The sequence below is a fragment of the Crinia signifera genome, chromosome 2, assembly GCF_055691185.1.
Source record: "Crinia signifera chromosome 2, ASM5569118v1, whole genome shotgun sequence".
Lineage (NCBI taxonomy): Eukaryota > Metazoa > Chordata > Amphibia > Anura > Myobatrachidae > Crinia > Crinia signifera.
Genome location: NC_139218.1, coordinates 342,440,057 through 342,466,346, shown reverse-complemented (window position 1 = coordinate 342,466,346; position 26,290 = coordinate 342,440,057). Strand labels below are relative to the sequence as shown.

General features: G+C 43.5%; 1 protein-coding gene across 1 annotated transcript in view; it reads right to left on the bottom strand.

Annotated features, from left to right (window-relative positions):
- RARG (retinoic acid receptor gamma) overlaps window positions 1-26,290 on the bottom strand; it is a 163,821-nt gene that overhangs the window by 114,094 nt on the left and 23,437 nt on the right. The window contains exon 2 of the mRNA XM_083169602.1: window positions 5,583-5,943. Within this exon, the coding sequence (XP_083025728.1) occupies window positions 5,583-5,775 (193 nt within the window). The 5' untranslated portion in view covers window positions 5,776-5,943. The remainder of the gene's footprint in view (window positions 1-5,582; window positions 5,944-26,290) is intronic.

Genomic DNA, 26,290 nt, shown 5'->3' with positions numbered 1-26,290 from the left:
CGAATGTGTGAAGGAATGGAATATAAAAAATCTGACAATCCATATCTCCAGTGTCACCTAGTAATGCCACCATGCTTTACTGATATGTTGAACATGTATTTTGCTAGCAGGCTACAGCATTAGTAGCACCACAGCTGTGCATGTATGTGTGTGTGTGTGTGTGTGTGTGTGTGTGTGTGTGTGTCAGTATAAGAGTGTGTGGGGAAGAAAGCAGCAGAGAGCTGTGGTCATTTACTGCAGCTATTGGAGCATTCCTGTTAGCCACGATAGCTGGCAATTATCTCCTAATGCCGGCACTTATCAGCATGCAAAACCACTTCTGTAATATGCGCCCATTTTTGCTGCAACGCATTGTGTGTAACTGTAGCAGCCCATTCATCCTAAGCATTAACTCTAATACCCTATCCCTGATCTTAATACATTAACCTTTGTCCAATTGTAAAGCGCAATGGAATATGCTGCGCTATATAAGAAACTGTAAATAAATAAATAATAACCTAACATCTACCTAATCACAACCCTTAACCCTAATGCTTTAAGCCAAACTGATAAACCAACCCACCATCCTATCCCTAATACCCTAACCCAGTGGTTCCCAAACTGTGTGCCGTGGCTCCCTGGGGTGCCTCAGGAGTCAGGACACATGCAGGGGTGCCCCGGGTTGGTGTTCCAGGACCAACTCAAATTATTAATGATTAATTAGTATTGAGCAAAACCAGTGCCGGTGGCTGCCAATCATAAAATGTGTACAAACAGTAGCAAATCCTACTCTTTACCACATAACGGACCCTTAGAATCCCATATAAAGCCAATCTAATGAAGTTTTTTTTGGCCTAGGGTGTTGTGAAAAAAATTTGGATACTCTAGGGTGCCGTGATTCAAAAAAGATTGGGAACCCCTGCCCTAACCCCATCCACCAAAATACCCCTAATGCCCTCATCCCTAACCCAAACAGCTAAAACAACCCTAATACCCTATTCCTAACCCAATCCCTATCCCATAATACCCTAACATGCAGACTGGATGGCCATATGGGTCTTATCTGCCACCAAATTCTTTATTTCTAACAGTTACTGAACTTTTCCTACGTACAAAATAAATATTCTATTCACAAGGCTTAATATGTACATCATGCATGCAACTCTGCAATCAAGTATTAGTGCAAGTTCTCATTCAGGGAATGTACAGTGGGGAATTCTGCACAACATGGCATGCAACTGGTTTAGTGCTCAGGCTACATCAGCTCCTCTGTGTGCATTTAAGAAGTCATCATACAGAGCGCAATGCCATGCATTCAGCTACTGTGGGATCATAAATGAGATTTTAAGTGGACGGAAACCAATACTGAGCACATACCTCCCAACTGGCCCGATATCCGCCAGTCACTTTTTTTTGTGACTGTCCCACATCCCACCTGCGGGAAGTAGTGACCTGTGGTGTGTGTGTGTGTGTGCGGAGGGGGGGGGGAGTCCCCCTGGCATTCGCTGCTGTACTTAGCAGAGCAGCAGTGAAAGGACACTGTGCGCATGCATACAGCATCTATTCACAAAAGTCAGAGGCACAGGGGGCATGGCCAGCAGCACACATAGCCATGCCCCACACAGCAGCAAAATAGGGGGGTTAAGCCACACCTCTTTTCCTGAGGCCATACCCCATTTTTGGGAACACGTGCATGGCAGGCCCAATTCCGGATCACAGAATGTTGGGAGGCATGCTGAGCATAATCTCACACTGCTGTGTAGTGATGGCACATAGGTAATTCAGGAGATATATATCAAACTTTCTAAAGAGGACAAATGGAACAGTAGCCCATAGTAACCAATCAGTTTCTATCTATTATTTTGAAGACTGTACTAGAAAACTTACAGCTAGAAGCCAAATAGCCCTTATATAGCTAGAACAGCTCTACATTTGTATCACAAGGGGCCATTTATCATTAATTGCATATTCAATGTGATTTTGGTGCAATATCAGCACCAAGAATCGCACGTCAGTATGCGTGTACATCAACAGGATGTATGATCAGAAATCGCAGGGACACAGACTCTGAAAGGTGTCTTCCCCGGTGTTGTGCTCAGTGAGCTGTCAGAGGTGCTGCACACGTGCGGTACCACTGACCTTACATGCACAGCTGCCTTTTCTGTGGAGGGTTCTGGAGGAGCCCTCCAGAACTACATATGCGGTGAGTAGCCCATAGTATACAACAGACTACCAACATAGCTGTGGGGATCAATATTTGCAATCCGGAAATTGCTAAATCTGGTAGCATCGTATCCCCCATAGAAACCTATAGGGGGTTGCGGCTGCAAGCAGGAATGGAGGGATTTCTGATATCTGCTGCAGTCCCTCCTACTAACTGTACAGTCATTGGATACTTAATATTTGAAGCTAACCATTGTTCTTGATATAAGGATTGTACCAAATCCATTATAATAATTATGCAAATACTAATATATTTTTTTAAAGAATCTTTTAAACTACCATTATAACCACATACAATGTTATTAATCATTCCCAGGGACACTTTGCTGCTGAGCTGTGTCTATATAAGTATATTACACAGGTTTCTGCCTTGATGGACCTTGGCAGGCTACGATTTCCATCATGTCATGTTTACAGAACTTAATTATAATGCACTTTCTGGAGTTTTAAGTACAAATCCACAATAGGTCTAGAAAATAAGAACAGATGGTACAAGTGGCATTGGTTATGTGGTAAAAGCTGTATTATATCAATGAGAATTTGGACAATAATGGACAAAAAAATCATTAGTTTTCTGGTAAAGGTATCACCAGTTATTGCTATTTTCTTGCATTATTTAAAAATTGTCATCATGGTGTTTCCATAAGATCTCCTATCAAATCTGTCATATTTTATTTTGTACCAATTAAATTGTATTTAACCAAATATTAAGTAGTTCTTAGTACTATAAATCCGGAGCCTTGAGTTGACAGTTTGTGCCAAGAATGTCTTCAAAGGGATTTTTCTCCCCAATTTTCATCGGCCACAGAAACCCTGCAAGGTACGATTTAACCCTTTGAATGCCAACATCTCTGTGAGAGATGTTCAAAAAATCCGCTAAAATTGCCAACGTCGCTCGCATTTGTTATATAAATTCAAATGAAAAAACGTATGTGAAAAAGAAAATTATGGGCCAAATGTAATAGGGTGAGAGTTTCAGAAAGTGAGAGATTTTGGGAGAGTTTTCCCATGTTTTTTAAAGCAGCAATCAATTACATGGCAAAATCAACCTGGTTTTGCAGTGTAATTGATTGCTGCTTTAAAAAAAAGGGGAAAACTCTCCCAAAATCTTTCACTTTCTGAAACTCTCACCGGTACTTATGAGTTATCTGGGCGCCCGATTTTTTGATTGTATGCCTTAAGTTAAGGCATACAATCAGATGCGATGCGATGCGATATCGCATCGCATCGCATTGCATCGCATGCGACCATCGGATGCGATGACCCGATTTTTCCATAGGAATCAATGTTAAAATGGACTGAGTCCATTTTAACATGGAATTCAATGGGAAAAAGGGGTCCTTTTCATACCCCTACTATCCAAGTGGGCATGGAGTTGGATATAAACCTGTGGCGAGCGTAGCGAGTCACCGAGCCCGAAGCGTGGCGAGCGAAGCGAGCCCCGCGAGGGGACGGCATTCTGTGTCCCCTCGCGGGGCTCGCTACGCTCGCCACGCTTCGGGCTCGGTGGCTCGCTACGCTCGCCACAGGTTTATATCCAACTCCATGCCCACTTGGATAGTAGGGGTATGAAAAGGACCCCTTTTTCCCATTGAATTACATGTTAAAATGGACTCAGTCCATTTTAACATTGATTCCTATGGAAAAATCGGGTCATCGCATCGCATCGCATCGCATCCGATGGTCGCATGCGATGCAATGCGATGTGCCCGATCCGACCCGATTTAGAAATCGGGCGCCCAGATAACTCACAAGTACCCTCTCACCATATTACATTTGGCCCTTTATTTCCTATATATATGGTAAACATTACAGGTCATTATGATAAATAAAAAAGTTTGCTTGGCAATGTTCAAATCTATTTTGACAAATTCACTTGGCACTAGGGTGACCAACTCATCCCTTTAATCCGGGACACATATTAATTACACAGGTTCTGTGGCAGTTTAAAACCAGGTGAAATGGAGTCTTGAGGTGTGGCAGTTTAAAACCAGGTGAAAGCCAGCCACAGAACCTGTGTAATTAATATGTGTCCCGGATTAAAGGGATGAGTTGGTCACCCTACTTGGCACTCAAAGGGTTAAGATGGTGTGTAGAACTACAGAGCAGCAATCGTTGCCTATAAGGCCAGAAACACAACGTAGAGGTGAGGAGCAGCATTAGCATTTTATTATATAGGATATGTAATTGGATATACTCTAGTGCTCCAAGTTATCATGGTACATAATATTACCAGTATACCAGGCATGATTCAACCAATGTGAGAGCTGTATAGAGATCACAAATAAATAATGTTTAGTACCGTATAATGCAGGCCTGGGCAACATCGGCCCTCCAGATGTTAATGAACTACACATCCCAGGATGCTTTGCATTCGTTTCAGTATGGCCACATAGCAAAACTAATGCAAAGCATCCTGGGATGTGTAGTTCATTAACATCTGGAGGGCCGGTGTTGCCCAGCCCTGGTATAATGTAATGTCCCTCAGTTACGCAACAACAGGAAGTAAAATTCTGCAGCCTGGAAGCAACATTTGTGCATGGAGTTTACATCTATTTATTTTGCTTTCAGCAAGACATACTATTTATATATAATCGTAAGTGATGTTTTAACATTGATGTACACCTGTAACTAAACATTGCAGCCTTAGGGCCAAATGTATCAAGCTCAAAAAGTGATGATGGGGAAAGTGATAAACAACCAGCCAATCAGCTCCTACCTGTCATTTTTCAAACACAGCCTGTAGCATGGCAGGTAGGAGCTGATTGGCTGGTTGTTTATCACACTCCAAGTTATCACTTTTTGAAGCTGGTCATTAATGTACAAAACAGCTGCAGTGTAGGCTGCGGTTTCCACCGGCATGCAAGGTGGTCACAATGGGACAGGTACAGGAGGCTGCACCATTTTGGGAATAGCTCTCCCAGATCACAATGAGAATGATAAATATACCCTTTAGTAGGGTGTACACCCCCATTATATTTGTGCAGCTGTATATACATCAGGTTGACCTTAATAGTCGAATGGTTGGAAGGATTTTCCAATATAAAAAATTGCAATGTAGAAAAAAAAATATTTGGCTTAGTACCCTTTATCTTATACAGGGGTAGATTTATGAAGCAGTGATAAGGAAGAAGTGAGCCAGAGGCGAAGTGGTCCATGGCAACCAATCAGCTGCTCTGTATAATTTTGTATTATGCAAATTATACATGTTACTTCAGTGCTGATTGGTTGCCATGGACCACTACTCCTCTGGCTCATTTCTCCTCCCTTATCACTGCTTCATACATCCACCCCTAACTATTTTATTCTCTTAGTTTCAAGGTACCATTATCTGACTATGTAATATACACTAGATCAACTAGTACTAAGTGTTTACTCACACAGAGAAGCCATTTCTTTGGGCAGGTCGGTGGGGAAACTTCGGAAGAAGTTCCCATTGGCAAGCACTTCGAAAGGTGGGGAGTTCCGGATCCCTCCGCTAAAGGCAAAGGGGTAAACAGATGGAGGGAAGCCATTGACATGACCAAGGGGCGCACCAGACCCACACAGTCGTTCCTTGCTGCTGTTTGCCATGGTCTTATGGTCTCTCCGTAGATCACTTAGTTGTAAGTAACTCCAAGGGATTCTCTTCAGACAAACCTGTCCTGTCTAGTTCTGCAATAAATTCATCCTGGGCCTTCCTGGACACACGTGTAGGGATTTAGTGGCCACACGTTGGGCTGCAGTCTCTCACATTTCTTCCTGCGGAATAACATAAACATAAATCAGGGTGATATTTTATCCATGTCTTAAAGGCTTCGCTTCAGCTTTAATTTCAGTGGTGACAACATTCATGCTGAAATGTAAGAAACAAGGAATGTGACAGTCGTCCGTACCTGCTCATTATGTCATAAAACGTAAGTCACTAATAGCTGCATATGAATGTGGGCATGTACAAACATCAACACAACGCACCATATAATACACATTTGGAAGAGTTAGTTCAGGCATGTCCAAACTGTGGCCCTCCAGCTGTTGTGAAACTACACATCCCAGCATGCCTTGCTATAGTTTTAGCTTTCCCTAATAGCAAAACAATGGCAAGGCATGATGGGACTTGTACAGGTATACGCGTCCCCTCGCGGGGTGTCTCCCCTCGCTAAAGCGTCTGTGCGTGTCCCCTCACTAAAGCGTCTAAATTTTAGCGTCTGCATTTGGGACACCCCTTTTGATAGCGGTGTGCCGGGGTGTCTAGTTTAGAAGCCCCGTTCGTTAGCGGTGTGCCGGGGTGTCCACTGTGGAACTACATGTACCACAATGACCTGTCAGCGCTGGACAGCGCGCGCTGCTGCCAGCGCTATGCTGATAACGTACATTGCATCTAGAGCGGCACGCGCACAGTAAACACAGAGTCTGGCAAGCTGCCAAGTTTCATGAGAGACTGTGCGCGCGGTGGCGCCATGAATCTACACAAGTACCAACAATTCTTCTGTCAAACTCCATTTAATCCATTTAAACTAAAAGCAATAATACTGCCAGATAATAGATGAGAGTGGAGCAGCTATGCAGAGAAGTTGCTTACTGCCTGCCAGGGCCGGCAACAGAAATCTTGGGGCCCGGTACACTGATATCTCTGACGGGCCCCCCTAACTCCGCCTCCTTGAGCAATATATTTTAGTATACTTCATATTGAATGTGTTTTTTTTTTATTTTTTTATTGTTACAATATATCACTAATACCGGGTAAGTACCCTTACAGGAACCAGGGGGGTGCCTTTATAAACCATTGCTAGGCACTGCACTACCACAGCTATGCTAACAGCCCCTGAGCACCTCAGAACCTTGGGGCCCCTAACAAGCTTGAGGCCGGTACAGGTGTCCCCTTTGGCCCCCCCTGTCGCCTGCCCTGCTGCCTGCTGCTGAGTGCTGGCATATTTTGGTAATTGTAACAATAGGGCTCATGTAAAGTTGGACACAAACACAAGTTCCATTCCTTATAGCAGCAAGTTACGTACTATATCAATTGTACAAGTAAGCGTGGCAATAATGCAGAAAGGGCATGTTTGAGCAAACTGCGTTCCACGCTGACCACAAGAAAGACACATATGTGCCTGTTTAGAGGAGAACCACTGGCGCATGCTCAATCCATACTGCAAAATGCAAACTTCTGATACTGGCTGAATGTCCAATCCCACCCACTTAGGCCATTCCTATTGCAAAGTTGCTTCTGTAATCAATTAGCATTATTAAAGTGATATTTGTAATGGGTCTGCAGCAATAAATCAGATTGTCCTTAGTTGTTACAGGGCCAGATGTAGCAAGCTTCAAAAATTGATAAAGCGGAGAGGGAACAACCAGCCAATCGAATCCTATATATAAATTTTCAAACCCAGCCTGTAACACTAGTTGCAGTATATGCAGGAGATCAGATATTATATAACAATTCATTTCCCTCCCAAGCGTAATGCAGGGACATACACTGCTGTTGTCTTTAAGTGTAAAGCAGGCGCATATGCTACTGTTCTATAGAAGAGTAAAGCAGGCGCATATACTACTGTTCTATAGAAGAGTAAAGCAGGCGCATATAATACTGTTCTATAGAAGAGTAAAGCAGGCGCATATACTACTGTTCTATAGAAGAGTAAAGCAGGCGCATATAATACTGTTCTATAGAAGAGTAAAGCAGGCGCATATACTACTGTTCTATAGAAGTGTAAAGCAGGCGCATATGCTACTGTTCTATAGAAGTGTAAAGCAGGCGCATATGCTACTGTTCTATAGAAGAGTAAAGCAGGCGCATATAATACTGTTCTATAGAAGAGTAAAGCAGGCGCATATGCTACTGTTCTATAGAAGAGTAAAGCAGGCGCATATACTACTGTTCTATAGAAGTGTAAAGCAGGCGCATATACTACTGTTCTATAGAAGAGTAAAGCAGGCGCATGTAATACTGTTCTATAGAAGAGTAAAGCAGGTGCATATAATACTGTTCTATAGAAGTGTAAAGCAGGCACATATACTAATGTTCTATAGAAGAGTAAAGCAGGCGCATATGCTACTGTTCTATAGAAGAGTAAAGCAGGCGCATATACTACTGTTCTAAAGAAGAGTAAAGCAGGCGCATATACTACTGTTCTATAGAAGAGTAAAGCAGGTGCATATAATACTGTTCTATAGAAGAGTAAAGCAGGCGCATATACTACTGTTCTAAAGAAGAGTAAAGCAGGCGCATATACTACTGTTCTATAGAAGTGTAAAGCAGGTGCATATAATACTGTTCTATAGAAGAGTAAAGCAGGCGCATATAATACTGTTCTATAGAAGTGTAAAGCAGGCGCATATGCTACTGTTCTATAGAAGAGTAAAGCAGGCGCATATACTACTGTTCTATAGAAGAGAAAAGCAGGCGCATATACTAATGTTCTATAGAAGTGTAAAGCAGGCGCATATACTACTGTTTTACAGAAGTGTAAAGCAGGTGCATATACTACTGTTCTATAGAAGAGTAAAGCAGGCGCATATACTACTGTTCTATAGAAGTGTAAAGCAGGCGCATATACTACTGTTCTTTAGAAGAGTAAAGCAGGCGCATGTAATACTGTTCTATAGAAGAGTAAAGCAGGCACATATCCTAATGTTCTTTAGAAGAGTAAAGCAGGCGCATATACTACTGTTCTATAGAAGAGTAAAGCAAGCGCATATACTACTGTTCTATAGAAGAGTAATGCAGGTGCATATACTACTGTTCTATAGAAGAGTAAAGCAGACGCATATCCTACTGTTCTATAGAAGAGTAAAGCAGGCGCATATACTATTGTTCTATAGAAGAGTAATGCAGGTGTGACAGCGCTATAAAAGCTGTCAGTAGTAACGGCGGCAGCTCAGTCAGTGCGGGGTGAGCTGCTGCAGGGGACACAGACAATGAGCCTGGAGTTGTAAATATACTAGTGTAAAATTAATGTGTGTATAATAAACTTTTACTTTTCACTGTGTCTGTGTTTTTTTTCAACTACAAGTCCAAGGAGGCTCATTAATGCCCTGCATGCTGGGAATTGTGGTTCGCCAAGTCTCAGCATGCGGGGAAGGCCTGCTGGGACTTGTAGTTTACCTGTAAAAACAATGTTGTTTTTTTACTTTTATGTGTATCAGCCTGGCATCCACCGCCCACAGATGCCAGGGACAGCCCCGGGCTTCAGCCCTGAACAGGTGAAGCCTGGGGGGTTTCCCACTCCCCTAGGTAGCCCGTCCAGGGCTGACCAGCCACGGTGAGCATGATACTTCGAGGGTCCTTATGTAACAAGTGTCCCCTGGTTGTGACATGACACCACGGGGCTGTTTGAGCCTGGTACTGGTTCCAAAATACGAGGGACCCCAGATTTTTTGTCACCCGTATTTTTGGAACCAGGACAGGCTTAATGAGCCCGGTGCTGGTTATGCTCAGGATGGGGGACCTCACACACGAAATCGCACATGTCCTCAATTCGCACATTTTCATGACTAAAAATTGCACCATATCACACTTTTTTGCGGCTAATTTGCATCTCATTAAATATGCACATTTGCTTCAAAAATGCAATTTTAAACCATGCGATATGGTGCGATTTCGGAAAATGCGATAAAATCGCATAACATTAAATCTCACCCAAAATTGCACATGTCCTCAAATCGCACATTTTCATGACTAAAAATCTCACCATATCGCACTTTTTCGCTGCAAATTTGCATCTCATTAAATATGCAATTTTAGAAAATGCGATAAAATCACATCACATTAAATATCGCCCTAAATTTCCTTTTAAAAACATGCTTTTAAAATGTACTATCCCATTGCCCTGAATAGTGGCATCCTCTAACTCTGTATTGACAGACCAAAGGACCGATTTGCAGGACTGAGTACAATGGCTTGTATTGTGGGTCCTGCCCCCCTCTATGCCATGCCACAGGGTCATGTTTGAAGCTATGTACTAATAAATAGGGTTAACACATTTCAAACAATGACATGTAAATTAATGAGACGGAGTCTTTGAAATTGCAAGTGTCTATCAATCAGTGTTAGAAAATGATGTAAAATCATTAAGAAAACCACAAAGAACAATATCTCTGCAAATATCAATGGACCTGTAAGGTTCAGTCATACAAAGCATTTATTGCATTCACTTGTATTGGAACGCAAGCAAATAAAGTACTGGGCTATTCTCTGTGGGTTCTAATTGTTACTTATCAAGTAAACGTAAACTTTCCAAATCTTTGCCACATGTGGTTATTTATGTAGAGTCTAGCTCCAGTTGACAGCCGGAGGAAGTTCTAATAGTTGTAAATTGTATAAAGTATCGTTAGTACAAATCTGGTGCAAAGTTACAAGTAAAGGGTTCATGCACAGAGCACAGAAAATTGCAGAATGCAGAACTCCACCTCTTTATGAATCCTTGCAAGTATGTTCATGCTCCTAAGACTATTTTTAGGCCACATATCCAATGGCTGTGCATTAGCATGTTTTAATGTCAGAGAAAATACATGTCGAAAGCACTTGACAACCATTTTTTTATTAGAATTTGTAATAGCTTCAAAACAAAAGAGATGCTGCATCGTGATGTGTGGTGGCAACACCAGATTGGGTGCCTTCAACAGAAGCTGCATACTGAGGTGGTATGGCTGTCCTTTGTACTCCCGGGCACCCAGATTAAATATGGGTATTTGGGGATGCAGTAGAATACCAACACGGGCATTCTGAATAGTGGCTAGAAGGCCAGCGATGGAATGCCCACATTGATGAGGATGGTGATGCCAGTACCCCTACTGCTGGCATCTCTACTGCCAGCATACTGACTGCTGGCATCCAGAACATAAGTATGCGGGGCAGGTTAGCGTTAGGCCAAAGGAGGAAAGATTTAGGTTTAGGCACTAATGGATGGACTTAAGGTTTGCCCTTTGTTGGGATTCCAGTCTTTGTCACTTTCGGTATTCTTGAGCGCCGGCATCAATATGTATTCTGTTATTTGTGCTTTCAGTGTTTTTTGGGAACAGATATCACACTCCCTCACTTTTCAACAAATCATCACTGTGGTCTCTGAAGACCGAGAATATAAACCAAATGATCTTATTCCCTTTTTCTACTCAAGTCTGCCCTGGGTAATCAAACACGGTTTCAAGCCCTGTCACAATGTCTTACAACACTGTTTACACCACAGGCTGGACCCAGGTTAGTGCCTGGTCTTCACTCCGCCAGCACTTGGAGATGACATTATCTCTAAGGGCTGGTGTGCAGGTTCTCCATAGGCTTTTAGAGGGAGCCAGGTTGGATGTCTAGAGTAACCCATTTACACTTAAGCCTTACGTGGGTACTTCAAAAACCTTTTTCACTGAGCTGTGACCCAGGTAGACCCAGCAATAACTCAGGTTATTGTCGCAGTGGAATAATACGTTTAAATGTAAAACAGATTCCTTTTTAATTTTTTGCTTTATTATAAATATGTACAGGTATTATATACTTTCCAGTGGTTGCAAAATTGTGCTATGGTGCAGCAATGCTATACAGCGCCCACAGCTGGTACTAGCACGAAGCAAACCTATCTGGACACCTAGGTCAAAGAAGTATATGGGATACCTAAAATACTAAATAAGTGACATACTGTCATGTCATTGATATCATTCACTCAGTATTGTTTTCTTCCCAGCAGCCACCCAACACTGATAGCCGGCTGCTGATGTATTACAGACGAATGCAGCAGATTCTTCCCTGTGAAGCTGTTATTCTTCCATGCCAATGGTAGGTTAAGAATGTGACTATTATGTCACTGCTCAGCACCATATTCCCAATCTGACAAGAGCAGAAGATGCGGCTACCCCTCTCCTGCTACTGTGTGTGTCTGGTCCTGTTTTGGAATTATATGAAAGTTGGCCGCATTGCATGCTCAGAAATATAGGCGCACATCCACCTGTATTGGCAGTTGCACACATCTATGTTGCCACACCTCCTGTTTACTTGTGAAAGTAGTAGTCATCATTATTGGCATGCTATAACTTCAAGGTCAACCATAGACAAAAGATCAATGCAAACAAAACAACGATGTCGCAGTGGTTTGCACATGAAAAGGTCCACCTGAGTTTTTCACAATATTTTTCCATCTTTTAAACTTTTTCATGATCTTTTCTGGGGGACTGGGGCAATTATGCATTTTTCTTACCTTTGAGGACTAATGTGGTTTCTTTTTTCCCTGGGGGGTTAATGTTCATGTGTTTTTTTCCTGTGGGGTCAATGTGTTTTTTTTCTTTCTTGTGCCCTATACTTTGCCTGCATATGGGCCTAAGTTGCACCACGTGTGTGTCTCAATGATGTTCATACAGTGTTGCATTACAATGTAACTAATGGTGATGACTAAAAGCACCCAAATTCCGTTCTGCAGTGCCTGCAGACAATGAAAAAGACGCAAAGAAGTATAAAACTGAGACCAAATCAAATAAGGTCCCATGAGGAAAGAACCCACCTACTCAAAAAAACACACACTCTCAACATACCCTGTCCCTCATTGGGGATGCGTACATAAAGTGCCCCATGATGCAATTTTTCAGAGTAATAATGTAGTCTATCATAAATATGTCACTTGGGGTTCGATTTTCTAAAGCTTCTAAAAGTTAGCATGTTGCCCACACTAGCTAATCAATTTCTTGTATTTATTTTCTAGAATGCTCTGGATAAGATGTAAAATGATCGGTGTTATGGGAAGTACCTAATTTTTGAAAATAAATCTACTCCTAGGGGTGATTCAGGATTGTTTGCTAAGCAGCGGTCACTCGCTGCTTCGAATGGTTTAACACCGCCACACCACTGTCGAATACCCTCGGTAACATGCAAGGGAATGTATGCAAACACATCACCTCGTATGCGCAGGAAGGGGAAAGAAATCATTCAATGGTCGACGACTATCAATTGACTTCTCTCCCCTTCGGAAATAAAAGTCCGTCTAAAATGACTTTTATTTCCTTCTGTCCTTTATTTTCCAAAGAGTGAGCGGGTACAGTGGCATAACTAATAATTCTGCACCCAACCTGTCCAATACATTGGCAGCCCCCCCCCCCCCCTAGGGTAAACAAACCTGCCCCCCCCCCCCCGTTACCTCCGAGTCCTGCCGTTGGCACTCATGTCTGCACGGGTCCCGGCTCACCCGGCTACCTCAGCGGCCTCCTCTAGCAACCTTAAAAATGGTCTGCTGTATGGGGGCAGCCATTTTCCGAGTGTCACTTATCTTAAGCAGCAGTAGCCGGGAGAGCCAGGACCCGCGCATACAGGAGTGCCAGCGGCAGGGGCAGAAGGCAGTGGCATAATTATAGTCCTGCAGCCCCCCCGGCGCCCACACCCTCTCAGCGCCTCCCGCCACCACGGGGGTTGCGGGACTATAGTTACGCCACTGGGCGGGTGTCGGCCCGCCAGCCTTCCCAGGGGAATGCCATTCCCCTCCCCATAAAATTCTGGCCATTCCCCTGCTCCAGTTTGATTTCCGCCCTCCGGCCCTCCCTCCCCGCAACGAACAGCCCGGTGAGTGTGTAACTTGGCAAAGCTGTACGGTGCCGGGGTTTGCGCATGTGCATAAATGCGCAAACCCCGACCATGGGGACTGGTGTCGAATTAGGATCGCTGCAATATGAAGTCTAATTTGCACTAATGTGCAAAACTATGCACTTACCAAGTAGCATCCTCACTCCTTCCCTCAACTTCCTTCTGCCAACTGCTGCTAATTCACCGATTCTGCCATCCTGGTACACAAATGTATGCCCTTTGCCAGAATTATGGGCGCAGTTGTATAAGCTGAAAAATATTGCTGAAACCGTTCCGCGGAATATTGACCTCGTTCTGCATTTGGGTGCTGAATTTCAGGCCGAATAGCAAAGCAAAATCCCAAATCGCTATCGATGAAGCTTTGCACCCTCATAAAATGATCTTTTACTATGAAAAAAAAGTTTTGCTAAATATCATCGCAACGTAGTCATCTGTAGTAAATGATCTCCAATGTATTCTTCCTGTACATGTGGACACAAGTCTGCAGCACAGGCAGTTACACTATAAATACACAACTTTAAAAATGCAGGTGAATGGCGCTTTAAAATGCACAATATTACTTTATGAAACTTCTTCCGAACCCCACCCATTAACCTCATACTAACTGGTGGTGAGCTACCCAGAACATTAGCGAGTGACTTCCCTGAGGTTTGCTGCAATGTAATGTAAAACTAGTACACTCTGTACACTCCTCAGCAAAGTGAATTTGAAAGTGTTTGTTATACCATGTAATCTAATTACCAAGAATTTAAACCATAACTTGTAGAAACATTGGGACAGACTGTGTGCAGACAACAACTACATTAACCCATCCTTCATAGACATATTGTGAAGGGTTAAGTCCCAACAGTGGCGGCAGCTGAATGATAGAACAGGGTGTGGATCTGCTTTCTGTGTGTGTTTTTTTTCCCTCTTTTGAGCCGTGTCCAGACACGGTGGAAATGTGTGCCGCATGCAACATATGATTTAAATCAGGAGTCTTTTTGGGCTGTGAGATAAATAGCGCTTATGTTCTCACTGCCAGCACTGGGGCAGGCTTGGCTTCCATCGAGCTGCAGCCTTGGCTGTACCACCCCGAGGGCAGAAACTTAGCTCAAATATTCCACATGGAACTCAAAACCACACTCCTAACTCACAACAGGCTCACTCTGTCCCTGTGCCGTCCTTACGCTCCCCCCTACCCTGTCTGTCACCCGCACCCCCTCCCTGCTATTTCCTTCGTTGGCTCTTTCTTTTTTTCCACATCCCTCCTTATTCTCGCTCTCTCGTTCTCAATCTATAGCTATTCTGTCTTGTGCTTTCCTTCCATAAACCACTTCCCTGGGCTCCTTGTGTTCACTTCTCCCTTTTATGTGACTTCATGAGTTTCTGCTCAACTTCTCCAGACGTTATTGCTATGTTCTGTACTCACTATTGACTATAAAAAGAAAGTCCTCCTAAAAACTGCCCTTTTATATAGGAAAGGGTAACATTGTATTTAAGCAAAAAACACTGGAAATGGACCACTTTATGAAAAATATAATAAAAATCTGATTGCTTATGCTTCCTGCGTTGTGGCTTTTGCCTTTTATAGATGTCTTCCTACAGACAAAAAGCACAGATTGGAACCAACATTTTTGTCTCTTACCCGCAACACAAGCTCCACCCACATTTATAACATTATTATGCTTCGTTTACGGACCACAACGGTGTAAAACCACATTCAAATGCTCTCAGTAACGTCACGTGCAGACTGGTGCACAACCCCCCCACTTTTACTCCAATTATAGGGGCCAAGATGGTGGGGTCTGCAGACATACAGTATGAGTCCGTCTGACTTTGTACTGTATTGGAAAAACAAGATTTAAATTTTGTGGCAAATAACAATTTTTTTTTTTTTTACTACACTTTATATAACAAGCATTTCTGACGCCATAAGGTTCATATTATATATGAAAAGCTTCAAACACCCAAAAGTGACGCATTTTATTAATATGGTACCAATTCTCTCATTCTTAGATGAAGGATAAAACTTTTTTTATGAATGAAGTAGGAGGTCCTTAAGTGGAAATAGTTTGGACTTTGTTGTGATGCTTCCATCATGACTGGTTTCTGGAGCTCCGTCATACCCACCAAAAAACTAGGTGGACTCTGATTTTATGTGGGTGTTTCCAAAAATCAGGAAGTTGGCCTGGACCTGCTAACACTCCTTTACGGAGTTTAAATTGTTTGACCATTGGTCAGGTTTCTATTGGTTTTGTTGACATCTACAAGACCTAGGTTGACCATAGAATTAATTATTTCACGTGCACCGGCAGTACAATGATAAACATGATGGCTCTCCGGGGTCCACCTACCGCTTGTTAACTTTATAAATGTCAACAAGAAGTATATATTCCATCTTACATGATCTCTCTCTTGGATTTCCGGAAGACTTATGAATTTCAGGAAACTCTCCAAGGCTAACAGAGTAGGCGAGACTCAGTTAAGTGTGCGGTGCTGAAGTTTAATGATGTGATTCACAATATTATAACTCATGATATGGTCCACTAAACACCCTATTCTATCCATATGTGGATATGCCAATATTGGAAACACATCCCGTTAATATGCTAAACTACCAGACCAGAAACTGACTAGAAGATGTTGTCATTATAGGTCCATATTTTTGAATATGGTCCATTGCCCATATATAAATGCAACGTGATATTTACAGTTGCTTAGATGGGTAAAGAACCACCAGTCATCATTCTATTAATAATGAAGAAGATACTTCATTCCAAAGGTACCAATTTGGTCACTAAAGCACAGTAATATCCAGAAGCCACTTCACATGCACATTCATAATGTGGCGCTTAGCATGAGTGCTGGCTAAGAGTCCTAAAGTCAAGACACATTATTATTATTATTATTATTATTATTATATTATCATCATCATTTATTTATATGGCACCACAAGGGTTCCGCAGCGCCTAAATATTAGGGGTAGAAAGCAAATAGTCACAGTGCTGTGAACTTGCTGATTTCACAAGCAGGAGTTTGGACAAGCCAACTTCAGGAAAGTGGTAAACAGTAACCAAGCTATGTAGAATCAAGAATTAATTTGAAGGTAAATTAAAGGTAAAGTGATTAGTAGATGGTCATTTAAGCCTCTGCAAGTATAGTTGAGGTCAAGGGAAGATAGGGTAGTCTTAAGCTGAGCATAAACATCTGCAATTTCTCGCAGCAGTGTATGCCCAGCCAATCACCTGCAAGCCGAGACCTTGTGATCTATCACATGCAGTCCTACTTGTGACGGATCGTATGCGACCCCTGTTCCCTGCCTGGCCCACCGCCAGGAGAGAGGTCGGAGTTTGGACTGGCATGCCGTTCTGACCTCCGACTCAGCACGGGACCGCTCATCAAATCTGAGGGGGCATCATAATGACTTGATTTGGGCCAATTCTTTGGCCCAATACATCAGGAAAGGGTGAAATCAGCCCAAATCGTGTTAGTGTATTAGGGCCTTAAGTACAGTAAACACAGCGGCATACCTCCCAACTGTCACGGAAATATCCCCTTTCTTTGTGGACGTTCCCACGTCCCGCCTGGGGCTGGGGGGCGTCCCGCAGTGGGGGGGCAGTTGGGAGTCCTCCCATCATGTGCACAGTGTCTATTCATGCCCACACAGCGGCGAAACAAGGGGCATGGCCTAGCGGAAGCATTTTAAGTATATGCCATGCCCCCTTCTTGCTAGGCCATGCCCCCAAAATGTTCGGGCACGCCTCTGGTCCCTCCTCAAAGTTGGGAAATATGCAGCTGATACCAGGGCAGGCAGGACAAGTTTAATCCAGCAAACACAGACAGGTGTTTCAAAGATAATTCAAAGTCCCAACTAGTGGACAAGTTCAGGTTAAAGTAAACTGGAAGTATTATTAATACTAATGCCAGGTAACTAGAAAACACTGGGATAAAAACATGGGCAGTAGAATTTACAATGTTTACACATGATCTGAGTCTGTCTCTACTAATGTTCCAGTGTGCATCCACCAGCAGGGGGCGGCAATAAGCATTCCTGTAGGTGCTCTCATTAACACTATGTTTAGCACATGTGCTCCAATCCATCAAGTAATATGAGATATTCCATTATTATAATATGAGATATTCCATTATTATAATATGAGATATTCCATTATTCAAAGATGTAATACAACATGGTTCTTTGTGTATTTTGGCAAATATGTTTTACTAAACATACACTGAAAAAGAGAGTTATGGTGTTTACCATATGGTGCAATTGTGGCTATAAATTTTGAATATATAGTTAAAATCTATAACAAGTTAGTCAAAATCACACTGTGTTTGGCTGCATCCAATACCGATGCGCGGCCCCACTGCATCGAAAGCGAAAGTAGAAATAGACTGTGCAGCACAGACAATTTCTACTATCACGGAATGAGGGCCATGCCGCTGAAGGCTCACCCCACACGCCGCATCCAGGGCCGCTGGGCCCTGGTAAAATTTTGGGGGTGTGGCCCAATCGTGGGGGCATGGCCACCACCCATGATTAGGCCACATCCCCAAAATGTTTATGGTGGGCAAAAAAACACTTTAAAGCAGGCTCAGCATGAGCTCTCAGGTCAGTGAGATGCTCATGCTGAGCCTGCTGTCAGCACAGCACATGCTGTAGGTGTGCGCTGCTGCTGCTACACATGAGGGACAGAGGGGGAAGGTATGGGGGAGGGGGAAGGTATGGGGGGGTCAGACCAGGGCCCCTGCCGTGCCCCTCCAGCAAGTCCGGGTAATTAGTACCTGCCCCCCCCCCCCTTCTCGGCGGCCCTGGCCGCATCTCCCTCCTTTCCAGCCAATGCCGGAACCCCGCCGCGTCCCAGCTGCTGCCGATATCGAATCATTATCAGGGACTGCCAGAGCGCACTGTGTGTACACACCATAAGAATGATAGCCCCAATTTAATATAAATTAAAATGATCCTTTAAGCATCATTTCTTAAATGCATCATTTTAATAATTTCTCCCAATGTGAATAACCCGGAGCAGTCTAATAAACACCAAGGTACAGCTGCCTCTGTCTCCCAAAGCCATGTTGATACCATGGGGGCAGGGGAATACATACAAGGGGCCTGATTCAGAGTTGCGCCTGATCCGCACGCAACGCCGATGTTCATGTAGCTGAGTGATTTTTTTGCAAATGTACAATCGGGGACAGATAGTATAAGAAGTGTGGCGGAAAAGTGTAGGACATTCCTGGGCGGGGACTTTGAGTAGATGCAAAAATTATCAGTTTAAAAAGCGTATTTTGGGAATGTCTCGGGAGTGTCAATGCAAGGGGCAGTGTTCACAGATTCACAGCTGCAGACATAGGAGGCTATAATCAGATGGAGACACTGCACCTGCCACAGAGATCAGTTGTGGACTGCAGGCCGCAGCCCTCCAGTAAAATCATGGTGTGGCGTGTAGCTGTGTGACATCACACGCAATCGCTGTGAGACAAAACATGGAAGCCCAGTGCCTGCCTTCACAGCTAGGAAACGCAGGCTGTGGGATACCCTAGAAATGCGATTGCATTGCATTTCAGTGATGCGACTGCAATAATTTGGGGATCGCACTGTCGGGAAGGAATTTGCATGCTGGGCGGCTTTGCCCTGTATTGGGCTTTTTAAGCAAAACTATGCTGAATCAGGCCCATAGTGTACAGAGGTGTCTTCATACACTGTGGGTTCAGTTGTGTAAATTAGCCCCTTCAATGCACCCAGTCGTAGTCAACTCAGACGCACCAAGTGCCTTTTCCGCTGCAAATACCCGTATCTGTTTTATTCACTCAAACAAAAGCAGCAAAACGACTTTCTATATTGCGCTGATCAGTGTGATGTGGGAAATGTATACTTCTGTGTGCAAATGAATCTGAATCTATATCCGAAGTAGAGTGGCCGCGGCTTTTTCTCACACCAAGTGCCTTATTCAGATCTGAGCTCGGTACAAATTTGTTCAGAAAATGGGCAAAACCATCTAAACTTCAGGTGGGGCAGATGTAACATGTGCAGAGAGAGTTAGATTTGTGTGAGTTATTTTGTTTCTGTGCAGGGTAAATACTGGCTGCTTTATTTTTACACTGCAATTTAGATTTCAGTTTCAACACACCCCACCCAAATTTAACTCTCTTTGCACAGGTTACATCTGCTCCACCTGCAGTGCACATGGTTTTGCCCATTTTCCAAACAAATTTGTACTGAGCTCAGATCTGAATAAGGCCCCAAGTTCCGTTCATCTGTGACTTTGTTTAAAACTACTTCCTGTGCAGTTACAGTCCCATCCCAGCTTCTCTAGTGCACTGTGAGCGGTGGGCGGAGCTTTGCTGCATCTGCCATTTGAAAAAGACTCAACAATGAAAGAAAAACAGATGGTACCCTACATCTACCGAACCGGCTCAGTTGCGCATCTCTCGCTGTATGGCATGCTTGGGGTAGGATATTAAAGTTATTTTAGTGGGTTGGTATAGGGTATTAGGACTGTATAAGCAGTTAAGTAAGTTAAGGGTTAGGATATAGTTATGCTATCTTAGGGGTACATTTACTAAGATGGGAGTTCTACTGAAGATGGGATGTTGCCCATAGCAACCAATCAGATTCTATTTCTTATTTATTTAGCACCTTCCAGAAGATAAGAGATAGAGGGGAGAAGCACTAAGGGTTGTGTCACGGATCCCTCCCAGCATGCTCAGCACCCGGCGCCCTCTATGAATGTTTAGAGGGACTCCTGGGTCTTAGACCCGGAAGTCCAGCACCAGAGCCACTTCGCAGAGGACAGTTCTGATCACAAGGGCCGTCCTTTGTGTTAGTAAGCGCATGGGTTAGTGCATATGCAATTATTAACTACGCGGTAATTGTTTGCCCATAACAACATCCCATCTTCAATAGAACTCCCATCTGTTTGACCCCTTATTTGTAACTTTTTTTGTGGCTCAGGATGGATTGCCCATGTTTCGTTCTCTCTTTTAAGCCCTGTACACACACATTGATTTGCTTTTGATTTGATGTTAGATTCGATTTTCTATTAGATCTGACATTAGATCTTTCCATTCGATTTGGCATTAGATCTGTACTTTTGCATTAGATATCGAATTCGATATACATTCATGGCACATTGTACACATTCGATTTACTAGATCGAATTGAATATTTCCTTGGCTGCACAATAGATTTTTCTGGTCGCTTTTGTGAAAACGGGAGCGCGCATCGAATCGAATGTAGATCGAATCGAATGAAGTGACACAAAAACCATTCGATTTCGTTTAGGATTCGATTTTGATTCTATTAGCAAAATCGAATGGAAAATTGGGAAAAATCGATGAATGTGTACAGGGCAATGTTTGTGCATTTATATTTGCATTGTGTTTTTCAGGTTGGTTACATTTCTAATCACTCAGCACAGGGTCACATCCCCTAGCCTTCCATTATTACCATAGGACAAGAGGTAATTATATAATGTACTGCAGTTATATTTTTAATGCTGATTGTATGGAAAACGTCTTAAGCAAACTCCTAAATTAACCCTAACACCCAGACAGGATGGGCCATGTGGTACTTCTCTGCCGTCAAATACAATTCTTCTATGTGTAAATCCACAGTGTTGATGACTAGTTACTAATCATGTGTACATAATCATACAGTAAAGGGGAAAGATGCGTGCATACAGGCATATATACACGCACTTAGGGGGTTAATCTGGTTGATTCCAAACCCCGCCCGGTGAATGCCGGGTCGCCCACCCCACCTCGCAGCATGTGTTCCCACACCCAGGCTGCAAATGGATGTTTACCATAAACCATTTGCATGCTGCGGGGGAACACCCACATCATTCAATGGTCGGCGACCATCGAATGATGTGGAACGTGCACGCATATGTAAGGTTGCTCTGAGGCAACCTTACATATGCATGCACCCTGGGAGGATATGGGCGGGCAGCTGACGTATGGTAATGGGGCTGCCCGCCGCCCCACGTCCCTCTCCACCCCTTCCCGCTGTCCTGGGTGCATGTACCCAGCGATCCCACTATTCGCAGTGAGTGTACGCACCCAACGTTGCGAAGCAGCCAGACCATGCCATGTATGTTGCTTTGGAGCCATGCCTTATACCATGTATGTTGCTTTGAAGCAAGGTACCCCCAATTTACCTCCACCATTACCTCAGCACCTGTGGGTGTGCCACTGATACCATACAAAGCCTACAAGTGCCTCAGAATAATCTTCCCATCAGCCCATTTGCCCCATGGTTTGCAGTTCATTCTCAAGTCATCGTTTCTGGAATTTGCAGTATAATAATGCTGAGTGCTACATTTTTGAGTCACATCAACCACCAATAGTTTTGCTTCAAATTTCAGGTTTTACACACAGTGCTCGGTTCCTGCTCTCCCTCATGTTGGGTTATTCTCCGCCTTCTCTGCTCCATGCTAATGAGTGACAAGTCAGTGAAACAAAAACTATATAAACAACAAGATGTCATCCATGACAGTGACAGTTCCTGTAAGTATGGATTCATCAGCAATCTATTAGAAACACGGATTTGTTCCTGACAATTTTCATCCAGCCCCGTACTTTAGAGAAACTGCAATGCTGACTGAAACTGGGGCTAATGGCGTGATCTTCTGAGCTATTATGTCCCTTGGGCTGACTAATAAGAATAATATTCACACCACAAACTCGCAGAGCTGCATTCCTCAAGCTGGGACATAACTTGCAGTGTGTTCAGAGGGTTAACAATTTCTCGTTGAAAGCCCAAGAACAGTTTATTTGTTAACATAATAACGCTGTTAGCCAAAGCGCGCACACCATTTTCTTATACCAAGAACATTTTCCGCCACTAAAGCCACAGATGAGATTTCTGCCTGCAGTTAATAGCTATTGCCTACCGGCCAAGTACTAAGTTCCCGTAAAGCTACTGGCACACGGGCACTGACAGGACTCATTCCTAAGTCATTTAGCTACAAAGTTGTTTACGAGGGTGATCTCACCGACGTCCTGGGACTGACACAAATTCAGCAACGAAATGGGCACAAACTATCCCAAGAGTGGGAGCAAAAACTGCATAGTACCACACATATACACAGCCATATACTGTGGGCAGAATATGGGGCCTGCTTCAGTGTTGTATCTAAACCTGATGGCTTACAACTGTTTGCCGATCTGAGACATCTGTACTGTGCATGTGCCGATCTGAGTCTGCAATTCCCGAAGCCGCAGCATGTCCGTTTGAGGGTGATAATGGCGACCATTTTGTAGAAACATGACAACCCTATTTTGTAGGCATGCCATTGCCGAGGCCAGAGACTGCATCTGCCAAGAGCAGATTTCCTGGCCCTATAAGACTGAAACATGCGGCCATCTTGATGGCTGCGTTTTAGGGTCTTAGCCGCGGATCACACAAGAATGCAGATGGCATCGATAACACAAGACGCATGCTGCAGCAATAGCATGATATAGCTCTACTGCTGTGTCCAAAGATGAGTCATCAACATCAAAGTGTATTTTTGCCTGCCCTATGGTCGGGTCCAGTTCATACCTTGACCTCGCATAGGGCCGTCTCTAATTCCACTGCTCCATATATCTCCAACCTTATCTCCATTCATACTCTCTCTCCTGACCTCTTCGGTCGACCGGTGATTGTCGACTCTACACCACCCTAATCACTGCATCCCATGCTAAAGTTCAGGACTTTGCCCGTGCTGCACCCCTTCCATGGAACGCACTCCCACGTTCCATTACTCTCTTTGCAAAGCTTCAAACGGGCACTGAAAACTCACCTATTCATCAAAGCATATCCTTCCACTGCATAACTTATTCCTGAGGCTTGTCCTCTGACCCCTGCCACACGCCTTGACCGTCTCTGCCTGCTTACATCCTGCCATCAACCCACCGCCCACTTGCACCTTATGTAATCTGTTTGTTGTCCCTTTCTTCTAGATTGTAAGCTCTTCAGTGCAGGGCCCTCTTCCCTCCTGTTGTCTAAGCCCTCTTCTCTATACATTTCACTCACAGCTCTCCTATACTCAAACACTCAGTGTCCAGCTTTGACCACCAGCCCCTAGTAGTATGTTGATCAAGTCCTAACTACTTATATTTAAGCTTTAATGTGTATTGAAGTGTGGCATTCATTGTACCTGTACTCTATTTCTGTTATTTATTTACTGTACTGTTAAGTTTTGTCTCCCTGTACTGTTCCTTTGACCGGCGCTGCAAAACACTTGTGGCACCTTATAAATAAAATAATAATAATAATAATAATAATAAAATAATAGGTATAACTACATCTCTGAATAAGGCTTATTTCAGTGAACACGCCTTACTGAACTATGCCTACATAAGAACTTCATTCATATCCCGATTTGGCTGTCTGGTCATAAGGTTTGCTGCATCAATAATAAATGCCATTTCCAGTTTGCTTTCTGGGTATACGCAATATGAAAGTACTCAAAATACACCTCTGGCTTAGTGCTCAGTGTTTCAGCCCCTACGTGAGCATTACCATAGTACTTCCTTACAGTCTACCAAGGGTCTTATTAGACCCGAGCCATCCTTTTCATGTGGTTTTTGACAAACTCTCATGGCAGAAAACGTTTAGGAGCTTGAGGGCAAGCACAAATCGCTTACGTGATAGCTTTCCATCCGCTATCTGCATGTTAAATGTATGAGTGGGTCATAGGAATTTTACATTCTACCTCATTTCTTTTTTACTACTATTATTATTATTATACTGTATGTATGTTTTAAATTCTGGATAATTATATTACTGCTGATTTGCACTAGTATGTTTTGTACAAGGTAATTTTGTCTTTGAAAACTTTGATAAGTCTTTGTGATGACAATAACTCGTATTCGTATTAACTGGTTTGTATCTGAGTCCTGGCGCTTGGGACACTGACGGTCAGAAGACTAACAGTAGCATCCTCTAAATCCTAAAACCTTTTATGTAAATATGCTAACTCTTTCCCTCTAGCCCCCTAAAGCCCCATACACAATAGGATGATCCCACCGACCCCGATATTGGCAGCTTCGGGACCAGACGGGGGGACCGGCATCGGCAGGTGCATATACACACACACGACTGAACCGACAGCGGATGGGAGGCGGGGGTAACGATGGTCATGCTGCAGCATGGTCGTCGTTGACGATGTCCTTCTTCACCCGAAAATGCTTGGAGGAAGCTATTAATGATGCGCGGGAGCACGCATCATTAACAATGCATAGCGTACACACTGGAAAATATTGTTCACAATATCGTTCAGAAAGCCCTTTCTGAACAATATTGAGACCAATATCGTCTAGTGCGTATGGGCCTTTACACTATCCCCCCTATCTGCAGCCTTATCCTACCCCCTGCCCCCTTATTGCCTAACCCTCCCATCTTAGTGCCTAGCACTCACCTCCCCCCCTCCCCGCAACCTAACCTTAACCTAACCCTCACTAGCATACTTACAATCAGTAAGGGTATTCCAGAGCGCAAATACGCACATGCGTGAATATTCCCAGCTTCGGGGACGAATTCAACCCGTTCCGATCAAACCTGAATCAGGCCCTTTATTTCTTGTATTTTTATTAAAATTGTATTTGCAATTTCCCGAATATACGGTTCATTTATTTATATAATGCTTTATTGGGTTGTATCACATCCTATAAGTACTCCACGCGACATAATAAAACACTTAACACACACACAAATACTGTGATGCAAATACATCTCATACTTGCCTACTTTTGAAAACTAGTTTCAGGGAGATTATAGTTGGTAGTAGAAGTTTGCACTGTGCCCCATTAAGGGGGCGTGATATGCTCCACCCCAAGGGGCGTGTCTACTTCCATATATGGAGAGATTGTGAAAAGAGATTGTGAACGTGGCACTTAGAATCTTTTAAAATTAATTATATCCAAATGTAGATGAGTCCCAAAGCAGTTAGTAAGAGCTACAATACTTGCTAAAGTGCCGGGAAATGGTGCTGATGATTCAATGTAAATGTATCTGTCTCTCATTCCTTTTTTCACTTAAAATGTAACAACGTAATGTAGGCTAGGTGAAATGAGGGAGATTACTATACCAATGATGGAGAGAGGGAGATTGCTGCTATTTCAGGGAGACTCCTGCAGAATGCAGCAGGGTAGTCAACTATGCTTCATCTATAGTTTTGTGTCTGGGGGAATTATTTATATAGCACACACATAGGGGGGTATTTTGGTTAATTCACTCGTATGCAAATTTGCATCCTTGCAAATGACCCAGATCCCGCCTTGCGAATGCTGGTACACAGGCCCATCATTCGCAAGGCGTTTACGTTCGCACTGGCTGTGAATGGATGTTTTACATAAACATCCATTCACATGCCACTGGGACCCTCCAACATCTTTTGATGGTTGGCGACCATCAAAAGATGTGGAAGGTGCTCTGAGCAACCTTATATATGCGTGTACGCTTGGGAGGAAGTGGGCGGTGATGTCAGCTGCCCGCCCCCGCAGGTTCGTCCAGCGAACGCATGCGGGCCTGCGAACGGACCAGAATAATGTCCATATTCTGTAGCTCTTTACAGAGAATAT